The sequence below is a fragment of the Meriones unguiculatus genome, chromosome 20 (assembly GCF_030254825.1).
Source record: "Meriones unguiculatus strain TT.TT164.6M chromosome 20, Bangor_MerUng_6.1, whole genome shotgun sequence".
Lineage (NCBI taxonomy): Eukaryota > Metazoa > Chordata > Mammalia > Rodentia > Muridae > Meriones > Meriones unguiculatus.
In genome coordinates this window covers 43803393-43815563 of record NC_083367.1, presented here as the reverse complement: position 1 = coordinate 43815563, position 12171 = coordinate 43803393, and the positions used below count along the sequence as shown (strand labels likewise).

The following is a 12171-nucleotide window of genomic DNA, read 5'->3' as shown; positions in this document are numbered from 1 at the left end:
AGACTACGCTGTCAAAAAAGGGACAGGAAGAAAGAGAGTTGTGGCCCCAGCCTGCTGGCACAGGTGCGGAGCAAGGAGGTTAGGGCGGGGCAGGGGACTCGTACCTCAACCGCGGGCAGCAGGCGTCCCAGTGTCACACGCGGGTTGCTGGTCTCCGATGGGTCTTGCCTGCCGACCACTGAGCTCCCCTCGATGTCAAAAGGAAACGCGCTGCCGTCCCCTGACGCCGCGCTGGAGCAGCCAGCACCCCAGAGGAGCCACAGGGGCAACACTGAGCACCAGGCTACGTTCCAAGCCATCTCTCCGCTGATATTCAACGGGCCCCCCCACCCCCCGGGGCGAAGGGTCTGGGAGTCTTGGTGGGCACCAAGAGGTGCAGCGATGCCTGAACTTTTATCTTCTCTGGGCCTGCAGGATTTTGATCCAGGAATCCAATTTGCAACTTTGTTGTTGTTGTTGTTGTTGGGTTAAAAGAGAGAGTGAGAATCAGCGTGGTCTCTCTCTAGCTGGTCTTTCTCTCCCACCCACCGTCTCTCACTTTGTCTCCCGTCTCCTGTCGCTCCCGAGGCTTGGGCTCTGAGACCTACAGATGGATGGAGCTTGGCGCCCCGCGAGCATCAAAAGGCAGCCGAGCGGGGCTGGCATGAGCCGGGCGGGCGAGCGCGCCTGGCCACCTCCTCTCCCTGGCGGCTGGGACCGAGGACGGCCCGGCTCTGGCTTCCTTCCCACACTCATTCTCACCACTCCCTTTCCACCTTCCCCTTCCAGGCCCTCCCACTCCTAGTTGCTTTTCAGACCCCGAGGTCAGGCCTTTCCTTGTCGCCTGCTTCCCCTCCCCCTCGCAGTCTGGAGCCTCTCCAAGGACTCCAGATGAATATTCAGCGTTCCTGATTGCTTCCCCACATCCCTTATTTACGTAACCAAGGCGCCGGATGTCTGATCTATATTTATATAGATTTGTATGTGGCCCCCACTAGTGTACAGGAAAGTGGGTGGAAAAGGGATTCCAGGGGCGGGAGGGAGCCTGAGGTAGGCGACCTCAGGAACCAGAGGCAGGGTGTCCGTTTTCTGGATGAGTTCTCTCCTTTTCTAGAGATAGCCTGCGGCTCTCTTCTCTCTAGGTTCACGGGCCACTCCTTCCACTGCGCAGTCCTCACCCAGAGGGCAGGAGAGAGTATCTTTCACTACAGTGCTAGAAAATGACTTCATTATTGAAATGCATGAACTTTTATTTACAAAGAACATCTTGTTACTCCCTAAAGAGGTGCTTTGTGAGGGGCTCGGAACAAGGCTTGCAGTGTATGAGCCTGTCAAATATGCAGCCCACAGTCCATAGCCTGACCTCTTCCTCTTGGCCTGTAGTTTCATGCCTAGTACATCTGTCTGAATCATGATAGAAGTTGGGCTGCAGTTATGCCAGGCTAAGCAGGGACTGACTAGTACCCATGGCAGCTGACAGGTGTCTTTATTTCTACGGGCTTCAGGCTTTTTGCATCTCTGGAAGGCCCCGAAGTGGCTTAAAAATGACCAGACAAGAAATATAACCATAGACTGACACCCAGGCCAATTTTCAGGTGTTGGGAATCACAATTATGCTATTAGGCAGCTCTGTGAACATCACGAGCCTCATTTCATAGAATGGGTTGTTGTATCTAAAGATAGTGTTTGCTACTTACTGTTTGTGTATATTATTTGTAAACACCACAGCATTCTTGCATAGTAGGGCTATTATGTCCTTGTTGTGGAAGAAGCATGGGAGATGCCCCCAAGGCCGCCCAGCTGATAGAAAGCTGAACTGAAATCTGCAAGAGAGCCTTCTTGGCCTAAAGCCCTGCTCCAGGTCCTTAACACTGACTGTAACCCTGAAATTGATAAGATAAAGCCTGAGCTGGGACACTGAGGAAGTGGGTGGGCTTTTTCTTTTTTCTTTTTTCTTTCTTTTTTTTTTTTTGAGTGCTTTCTATGTACCAACAGTTTGCATGAGTTACCTTATTTACTTTCACACAGATGGTTGAGTGGATGTTGTCCTATTCATTTGACAACAGTGGAATCCAGCACTGTAGTGATGAAGGCAAGACATGGAAAGTTACCTTCTGCGCTCCCCAGATCTTTCACACTGTTCTCAGGATGCAGATGCAAAACTCCATGACCTGACCTAAAATGACTTTGGGAGCAGAAAGGTTCTCCAGGGATCAGAAGTGAGGAAGAAGAAAGGGACAGGCTGACCTCTGGACATTTGAGAAGGGGAGGGTTCCCTCAGAAGCAGCATCCTCGACCAGAATGGCTTCCAAGATCTACCTGGATCTGTGTGCTGGGTGTGGATTATCCCAAACTCCTTCTATATGCCCTGCTAGGCCACTTAAATCCTTTTGCCAATATGTGAGACAGACTTGAGTGGTGCCATTGCCTTTATTAATCAATTGTCAATAAAGTTCTTTTGGCAAAACAAGCAGTAACAAAATAAATAACCCCGGTGTAGTAGTATTGGCTTCAGTGTGCCCTGGGCAACTATCATGTGCTCAGTCAAGGTTATGATTTTTAGATAATAAAACGCTAATGTCAGAAGAAACAAAACGTTCTCATAGATTTCATGATATCGTCAATGTTTTTGTTTAAAGATTTAACAACAATAATGCAACAAGGAACCATTAAACTAAATTGTTAAATATATTTCCCATAGAAATCAGTTAACCTACTAAATTAAGTGAAAGGCCTTAAGTGTGTATTTGGTATGGATGATTCTTTAAGCGATTTCTACTGGGAGAGAAGGTATCCAGACCCTGAGGAAGAGCAGTGCTCAGTTATCCTATTCCACCCTCTAAGTGCATAACTTTAAATAATAATATTATCATCACACACCACGTGCACACAGGCATGTACGCAGTGTGGTTTTGGAGCCTGAGCGCTCTAGCAAATTCAGATTGTTCAGATTTGCTCTGGGAAGGACTCAATTTATTCTTCCTTAGGTATCAGTTGGTTACGTACTTGCCATTTTACCTGGGATTCCTTCACCCTGCCCTGCAGTTAGTATACATGTTCTGCAATGCTTAGCATTGGGAATTGGGTGTATTTGTCTGGAACCTATAGAACTTCCTTTTCACATTAACTATATGCTTCTGGGTTTTTTTTTTCCTTCTTATCTATTATTGTTTCTTTAGCAAATAGTAAAATACACAGATACATACATATGTGTATACACAGACGTTTGTGTTTTAAATTTAATGGAGTTCATCTTGGGCCTGATTATAGTAGTTTTAAGAGCTTGACACAAAACTTAGTCTGTCTTTCTTCTTCTTCTTCTCCTCCTCCTCCTCCTCCTCCTCCTCTTCTTATTCTTCTTCTTTTTCTTTCTTGAGTTAAGATTTCTCTGTATAACAGCTCTGGCTGTCCTGGAACTCACTCTGTAGATCAGGCTTGCCTTGAACTCACAGAGATCTGCCTGCCTTTGCCTCCCTTTGCTGGGATCAAAGTCATGTGCCACCACTGCCTGGCTAACCTAGTCTCTCTTAATGTCAGTTTTATCACCTGTAAAATCTGTATAACTATACCTCTTTTGCATCATTATTAGTAGCAGTAAATAATATAAGTAAAACATTAATATGTACTGACATATATAAAGTACATGCTTAGTAAAGATAATTTAATTATGCAACGTTTTGAAGTTTTAAAAAGAATAGACTGGCCCTTCCTAAAGAAGAAAAGCAGCCTTGTTTATTTGTCCTGTGGTTGGGTGACCTTCTGTTTGCTGAGATTACCCACTTCCCTTTCTGGCCACTCCCAGGCCCTCCCCTGTCCTAATTGTTGACTGAGGATGTCTTGGATCTTAGGTATGGGAGTGACAGAGCTCTGAGGAGTATTTTTACAGTACAATAGAAAGCATTAGGGGAAAGGGCACCTCCACCTACCGCAGGGTCACTCAGCTCATGAGAAGCCTTTACTGACAGTAAAATTGGGGAATATTTCCAGTGTGTGGCTACTTTCCTGGGTTTGTGGAGAAGGGCTCACCAATCAAGGCCTCTATCCTTGTTTCCTGAGAAGGGTGGGGAGGCTCCTACCCTCCCCAAAATCAACACAGATAGAAATTCCCAGAGGTTCAGAGGCTAAATGGCTCACCCAAGGACACCAAGTCAATTAAGCTAGCATCGCACCCTTTCCAACTTCCAGATCAACTGCCTTTCCATGATTAGACGAAGCTATTTTTAGTTTTGGCAGCAGCAGACCTGGTGGTTTCGAGGCTTTATCAAAAGAAAGTTCTGGAATTCCCTTATAAGAACCTGTGGAGTTATCAGCAGATAAAGATCAAGGCTGCCTGCCTCTGCAGAGCTTTGCTATTGGGCCTGCCCTCAGCATCCAACGATCTCACCAGCCTGTTGTTAACAGGTCCCATATGCCCTTCTGAAAATAGAAAGTTCTGTCAGCTGCTATTTTGGGTTTGTAGGTGCTAATCTTGGCATAACTATATGGAGGATTGTTGTGGGGACTGTGTACTAGCGACAATAACTTTGTGATGATATTGGTCAGGAAAAGGAGTGTGAGCTGGCTTGCCTCTCCTTCCCAAAGTCTCTAATTGATAATTCTGTGGTAAGATGCAAAGCAAAAGGGGGGAGGTCTCTTCCACCCCTTCCCTCCAGGAATACTCCCACTTTTCCCACACAGGATCTTCCTTCATGGATAACTGTGGTGAGAGGTCAGACTATATGAGGAGGACCTACAGCAAGAGAATAGGAGATGGAAGAGTTGTTTTAAGGGCTGGTCCTCATCTCATTAGGTTTTCCAGGCTTTTATTTAAGATGTGAACGGTAATCACATTGAAGACATTTTATTTTATCCTGGCCTCTTCTGGATTTGAGCCTGTATTACCTTCATTCTTCACCATCCATTCATTTTCCCACTTATTTAATCAGCATTTATTGAGTTCCTCTCCAGGCCAAGTTTAGGTCATCAGGGTAAATAGTCAAAACATAATCCTAACTACACCAGCTGATACAGATATAAGCATGTTTTGTAGGAAAGGTTAACTGATTAACCGGCAGGAAAATAAAGATGGGCTAGTAAAAGTAACTGAACTGGTTCTGTCTTAGTTAGGGCTTCATTGCTGTGAAGAGACCTGTGACCACAGCAACTCTTAGAAAGGAAAATATTTAATTGGGACTGGCTTACAGTTCCAGGGGTTTAGTAATTAGAAGCATTGTGGTGTGCTGGTAAGGAGCTGAGAGTTCTATGTACATCACAATCCAGATCCCTCCTCAGGGAGCAGAATTGAAAGCTTCACTGAGCCTAACTTGAGCACTGCTAACTCAAAGCCCACCCCCCACAGTGACACACTTCCTCCAACCAGGCCACACCCAGTCAACAAGGCCACACCTCCGAATAGTGACACTCCCTTTAGACAAGCTTTCAAACACCTGAGTCTGGGGCGGGGAAGGGTGAGGGCAGAGGGCTGGTGCATTCCTATTCAAACCCCAACAGGCTCTTGCCAAGATGAAGCTATAAGTTAGGGAACATTCTAGAAGAAGACCACTGTGCTTTGTCTTAACTGTTGGGGGAGGGAAAGAGCAATGGTCCAGGAGTGGAGAACTGTATGGAACAGGGACACCAAAGTTACAGAAGGAACAAGGAAGCCAAATGATTGTCTAAAGCACCGGTTCTTAACCTTAGTACAGGTCCACATGTTGTGGTGACCCCCAACCATAAAATTATTTCGTTGCTACTACATCATTGTAATTTGGATACATGATGAATTGTAATGTCCATATCTGATGTGCAGGGTATCTGATAACTGACCCTCAGAGTGGTCGTGACCCTCAGAGTGGTCGTGACCCTCAGGTTGAGAACCACTCTCTGAGTCTCTGTTTCTGAAGTCCGTGCCTCCTGTGCAGTAGCAGTTCCTTCCAGATGCAAAAATGAGAAACTTCCATGTTGAACAAAATCTTCAGAAAACCAGCAACCTTTAAAGGGCTTTCTCCATCGTCTAGCACATGCTACCCTTCCTCCTTGAGTCACCTGGACTTCAACTGGTCACTCATAAGGCAGACGACCAGGATATTAGCAGAAAATAAGCAATAAACACCTCATCCTCCTGTCACTGAGCTCCAGTTGGGGCTTCAAATGGGAAGAGGGGGCAGGAATCCGGAATGTCATTCTAGGGCTCGGCTCATCTGTGTACCATTGCTGTCATCTTTTAAAGGCAAAGAAATTCAAACCTAGGAATGATACAGTCCTATTTGTACTTGAAGGATTTAAAATGTCCTAGGCTAAATAATCCCACAAAACAGGAAATTACAGTTGTCAAAAAAGGAAGGAAGAACTAAGATGAAATATTAGTTTTGGGTAATAACTGCTCTGCAAGTGTTTTGCTGATCATATTCTCAAGCTTCAACTATATCTACAACGACGTATTTTATATGTTTTTATGTTTTATATACTCCGGTATATATTTCTGCATGATATTTTTTGTTGTACTGCATTTGCAGGTTTTACAAAAATAGAAATCAATCTGCTTCTACTATTTTAAGGTTTTTGGTTTTTGTAGTGTCGGTGTGATACCGGTGTGTTACTGTGAATAGCCCTGCTGCATTCAAGTGTGCCTTTGGGGAGGAGCAACTTGTAAGGATAGGATCTCCCCTGAGAGACAGTTAGGAAGCCTTTCTGTTCGTTCATCTCTCAAAGCCTTGAGGGTAGGGACTGAACGCACACACAGGGGATCCTTAGAAAGCATTTGAGAGTAATCTAGTCAGTGAGGACACCCACATGCAAGATGTGCTTAGGAAATGGAGCACGGGTGACAGAAAAGGGCCTTGGGAGGAATTATTGCTGTGCCTGTTCTGTGGTCACCCTTTTGTCCTAGGAAGATAATTACTTCATCAGTGATAAAGGGAAATGATTGATGTTTCTGATAATGTGCCAAACAGAGAATGATTGGTATTGAAATCAGTCAGCCAGGTGACAAGATCAAGACAAAAATAGGAGCTCCTGGAACAATTTAATTAAGAACTGGATAACCTTCAGGAAAGTGAGAGGGACGAAGAAAGGCAGGGGGAGAGGAAAGAAGGAAGGGAGGTAGAGAGAGAGCAAGTGAGCAAGAAAGAACAATTAAATAAGAGAAATTTATGTTATGTCCCTTGTACTCTCAGACAAGCTGGGGAAGGAGGAGTGAAGCTACTGTAGAGAAGCCAGGCAAGCTTCACTGACAGGTTAGGAGTGAACCCAGGTATCTGTCAATGTAGAAGGACAGGCCAGAAAGGAAGGATCAGAGCTAGGTACCCCAAAGCATGTTTGCTTTTTGAGGAAGATGATAAAATGAAGTTACAGGAATAAAGAACAGCTGGAAATCAAGTCAGAAAGGTCTTCATGAGGCCATGGACGGAGGAACTTTGAGATAGTTATAAAGGCTCTGGCTTTCCATCCTGAGTGGGTTGATGTTTGGGGGGATTTGTGCGGAAAAGTGGCATGTTCTGACTTACTCTGTGTACTGTTTGGAGAGGACTTTGCACAGAAATAGTCAAGGGAGGATGCAGGGAGACCACATAGATGCTGTTGCTTTAGTGTAGGTTAGAGACCGCGGAGGCTGGGCTCAACATATTGGCATTCGAGGTGACTTAAAGTCTAATTTATTATGAATATTGAGAAAATGGATTCTGACGGAGAGAGGGACCAAGAGTAAGAAAAGATCAAGGCTGATCAGTGAGCATGTTTTTGACATGAGCAGGCTTGATGCAGTTGCCATTCTTAAAATTGGGAAGGACTATAGGAAGGGCAACTTGTGGGTAATAAAGAATTTCGTTTTGAACAATTATTTTTCCTCTGAGAAAAGTTCTCATTCTGTAGGTTGATCTTGAACTCAGGATTCCCTTGTCTCTACCTCTTGTGCTCCGGGATTATAGGTGTATACTACCACACTTAGCATGGGTGGTTTTGCTTTTGTTTCTGTGGTGCTTGTTAGATTACTCCTTAAATTCAACATGTAGTAATTTTAGAAAGTCAGGGTTTTCATTATGATATAAACATGTTTCTATAATGTACTTTGATCACAGTCTTACATTTTTTTCTTTACCTTTAGAAATCTGTTTAAGAAGCAACATATATCCAGAATGTATGATATGTAATTTTCTTTTAATTGGGATCTTTTAGTGAGGGATATTTGTACCATGAGCCTTGCTATCTACAATAGCATGTAAGTGAAAGAAGGTACCAGAGAGTGGAGCTTGATTTACATACATGTTGAGGCATAGGACAGCAGGTGGGGAGGGGGTCCAAAGGGATTCCAGGTAAACAAAACCTTGTAGCACAGGCTCAGAGGGAAACACCTTCATGTTCGGCTGAAGGCCAGTCGGTATTATACAAAGATGGTTGTGTGCATAACGGAAGAGAGTAATGTGGACGAGGTGAGTCAGGACTTATTATTTGTAGTTTGCCCTAGACAGGGAAGGAGACATCTAACAATGAGGTGCATGCATTAGAATGGGGAGGACTCACAGCTGGGAGACAAGCTCAGAAGACAGACGAGTCTTTGTGCATTTTTGGCACAAATTCTCATCTTTGGGTTAAACATCTCTAGATGAAACACAGATATCTCAATGTGTAAAATCAATTATTTCCTTAAAGCTTATTTAGATTTTTAGCTTGAATACAGTTGTTCAGTGGGAGAATAGGCCAGGAAAAAAAAAAAGCAAAATAATACATTTGTGTTTTTTTTGTTTAGCATACACTGTTGAATTTAACCAAGCTACCACTCACTCACTGGTTTCTTGGGCAGTAGACAGTGTTCACTTGAAGCTGGCTAAGAGGGAAAAATAGTAATTCTTTCCGTCACACAATTCATCCTTCAATGAAATTCCCTTAACTGTTGGCTTTTGGTCTACCTTGATTATTTTGGCTACTTCCAAATAAGCTAGGATTTCCACCACCCTTCCTTTTCTGTCTTGCTCTTGTTTCATTTTTTTTCCTCATCTATTTTCTCAAAAATTCTAGACTCGTTTCAGTTATATGCATCCCAAGATAAATGTGTAATATATTTCATTCATTCAATAAAAAGTCATCATTTCTCACTAAATCAACTTCCAGGGACATTTTTCTTTTGAATGATTAAAAAAACAATGTGTATGCATGAAAATGAACAAGTGCTTGAATATTGGAGGCGAGGATAATCCATACGGTGGACTTAACTGATAGAAAAATGTTTCCCTTTAAAATATATCCAGATTCCTCTGTGGCATCCTGTAGACTTGTTGAGTCTCTAGTTATGCTTAGAACCAGAGAAGACATTTGGCAGAGAGCTATTGGTAATTACTTTTATTTTCCTTGGACCAGTAAAAATTCGTTCTACAGTGTCTGTGTTAGTGTCTCATTCTTCTTCAGTGGATTCGTAGAGCCAGGTTAGGACTATCCAAGAGACTCCCAACCCATGGTGGGGCACAGCTGGTTCATGGACTGTCACACAACTCACCCCAGTGGAATCACACCAGAGAAGTTTGCTAAGATCTTCTTGGAAAAAAAAAAGTGCTTATTATTTGAAGAGTGCTTACAGTAATAGGTAACATTGTTGCTTCTCTGCCTGGGAGACTAGAGTCCATAGTACAAAGGGAAAGTAACTTTGGGAGGAACTACCCGACAGAAGACAGAGATAAAGGAAAAGGAAGGAAATGGGTTCTATTTTGTTAAAGAAAATGTCTATTATCATTCTGAAATTATTATCTCTTAAGGAAACAAGAATACTTGGTATGGGAGAGAAGTGTTTCACCTCTAAGTAGCCAAGGAGAGGAAAGGTGACTGCTTGCTTGCCCTCTCTGTGAACGAAAAGTTCCCAGGTTGAAGCTTGCATGGCTCATTCTTAAAGGGAAGAAAGTCTTTAAGTAACTATGCACCAAGGACCTTTAAAAATAACTTCTTCTAAACAATTACTAGAAACAGGCCTGGAGGGCACTTCCATTCTTAATTCGTCTGGCTAGCATCTAGAAGAGGTTCAGAGTGACTTCCTATATGGAGTTAAGATGGAAAAGTGGTTAGTACTCTGTGAAGGGTTTAAAGTGTAGGACAGAGACTAGGGACTGGAGGCCTGGCATTTGAATCTCAAGACTGCTTCTCCACTGGCACAGCCTTGAGCAATCTGGTCTTCCTCTTTTACAAAATGAACAGTGAGACAAGATGAGCCTGGAGCCACATTCAGCAAGCTCCAATGTTCTAGGGAAGACCTGATCCCTAGATATACTGTTATGGCCATGCCAGAAGCAGATGGTTCAGAAAACATCGCGTTGAGGGCTATCCCATAGCCCTCCCACTGGAGTAATTAAACTGAGGGTTTGGTACTTTGTGCCCGGAGCTATATTTTAGGTGCTCAAGGAAAGGCTGTAGACAGTTTGTGCAACAAATCAGATTTGGAATTATGAGTTATAGCTTCAAAGTCTGCCAGAGTCAGAGCTGCAGGCCAGAAAAGAAGTTAACACCGCATGAGACCACAAAAGGAAAAGAATTTGAAAATGTCTCCTGTCCCCGGTTGACTACTCTGTTTTACAGCCTTCCCCTGGTTCTGTGGTGCCTGCTTCCTAGGAAAACAGGGCATCCCAATGCTGTAACGCCAGAGATGGAGAAAGAGCAGACAAACCATGCCGGGCACTGTCACAGGGAGGCATGACTACTGCCAGTACGGGGACTGCTCTCGGAGAAAGCTCACCTGCAGGGCTCTTCAAGAGGCCTCTGGCTACGACATTTTAGTGAAACTAAGTTTCATTTCCTTCCTTTAGCTTCCCTTCATCAGCTGTGAGGCAACTTTCTCTTGCTATTCGTGAAGCTCCTGAACAATTGGTTTGGAATGGTACCAGGCTAAATGGCGTGCTTGGACACAATGTACATGAAATCCCCAAGCCCACGACCAAGAGTAGCGACAAGTGTCGCTGTGCTGTACAGAATAGAAGGACTTGCTTGTATGCAACATGCTGAGGCCCACAGAGGATCAGTGTTTCTGTAGTTTCAGCCGTGAGCTCTGTGGTAACTCAGATTTTATGTAATATACTTCTTGGACTAAGTCTTTCATGGAATTTTTTTTCCCTGTGAAGAAGCTATAAAACCTAGACTCTTAAGTAGCTTTGAGTGCCATATATGGTTAAAGTAGGACAGACGTCAACTCTGATCTGCATGGGATCTAATCATGACACCATAAAAAGAAAAAAAAAAACCAAAAAAAAAAAAAAACCAAAAGAAAAAAAAACCTTTAAAAACCATTAAAGCCAGGGACACTGAAACATGAAGTGGTCAAATTTGAGATTGCTGTGAGAAGGGGGTTGAGGAAGAATTAAAAAGAAAATATTAATTACACTTTATTCACTTTGTATTCCCCCCCCGGCTCCCTCCCTCCTCCCCTCCCAAGCTTTCCCTTCCTCCCCCTTCTCCACGCATGCCCCTCCCCAAGTCCACTTGTAGGGGAGGTCCTCTTTTCCTTCCTTCTGATCCTAGTGTGCTAGGTCTCATCAGGAATGGCTGCATTGTCTTCCTCTGTGGCCTGGTAAGGCTGCTCGCCCCTCAGGAGGAGGTGAGCAAAGAGCAGGCCAATCAGTTCATGTCAGAGATAGCCCCTGTTCCCATTACTATGTAACCCACTTGGAGACTGAACTGCCATGGGCTACATCTGTGCAAGGGTCTTAGGTTATCTCCATGCACGCTACTTGTTTGGAGTATCAGTCTCAGGGAAGACCCCTGTGTTCAGATTTTTTGGTTCTGTTGCTCTCCTTGTGGAGCTTCTGTCCTCTCCAGATCTTATTATTTCCCACTTCTTTCATAAGATTGAGGGAAGATTTTTTAAAGGTAAAACCACAAGAAGATATTCAGAATCTACGAAAGCAAGTAAAAACTAGTCGTCTGCCAACTTAAGTGGTTAAGGCAACTCAAAACAAGTTTTGGGTAACTGTGTAAGCAAGCTACAAAAGCAAAAAAGCAGTTAGTCATATAACAAAAAGTAGATAGTCATAGCTATACATTTCTGAGTAGGGGTCACTAAGTCACGGTGACTGGGAACCTATCTTCCAGGGAGTAGAGTCAGATAAATGGCTAGTAGGTAGCAAGATGGATGTCTAGCATAAAATGGAGTTTCTTTAGACATCACATTCCTCACTGACTCTATATCACCAAATCATTGATTCGCATTTATGTAGGGCTAAATGTTGATATCTTAATTGTGTT

General features: G+C 43.7%; 1 protein-coding gene across 1 annotated transcript in view; it reads right to left on the bottom strand.

Annotated features, from left to right (window-relative positions):
* Lama4 (laminin subunit alpha 4) overlaps positions 1-839 on the bottom strand; it is a 145056-nt gene extending 144217 nt beyond the window's left edge. Inside the window, exon 1 of the mRNA XM_021662512.2 lies at positions 105-839. Coding sequence (XP_021518187.1) covers positions 105-299 — 195 coding nt within the window. The 5' untranslated portion in view covers positions 300-839. The remainder of the gene's footprint in view (positions 1-104) is intronic.
* Between the last annotated feature and the right edge of the window lie 11332 nt (positions 840-12171).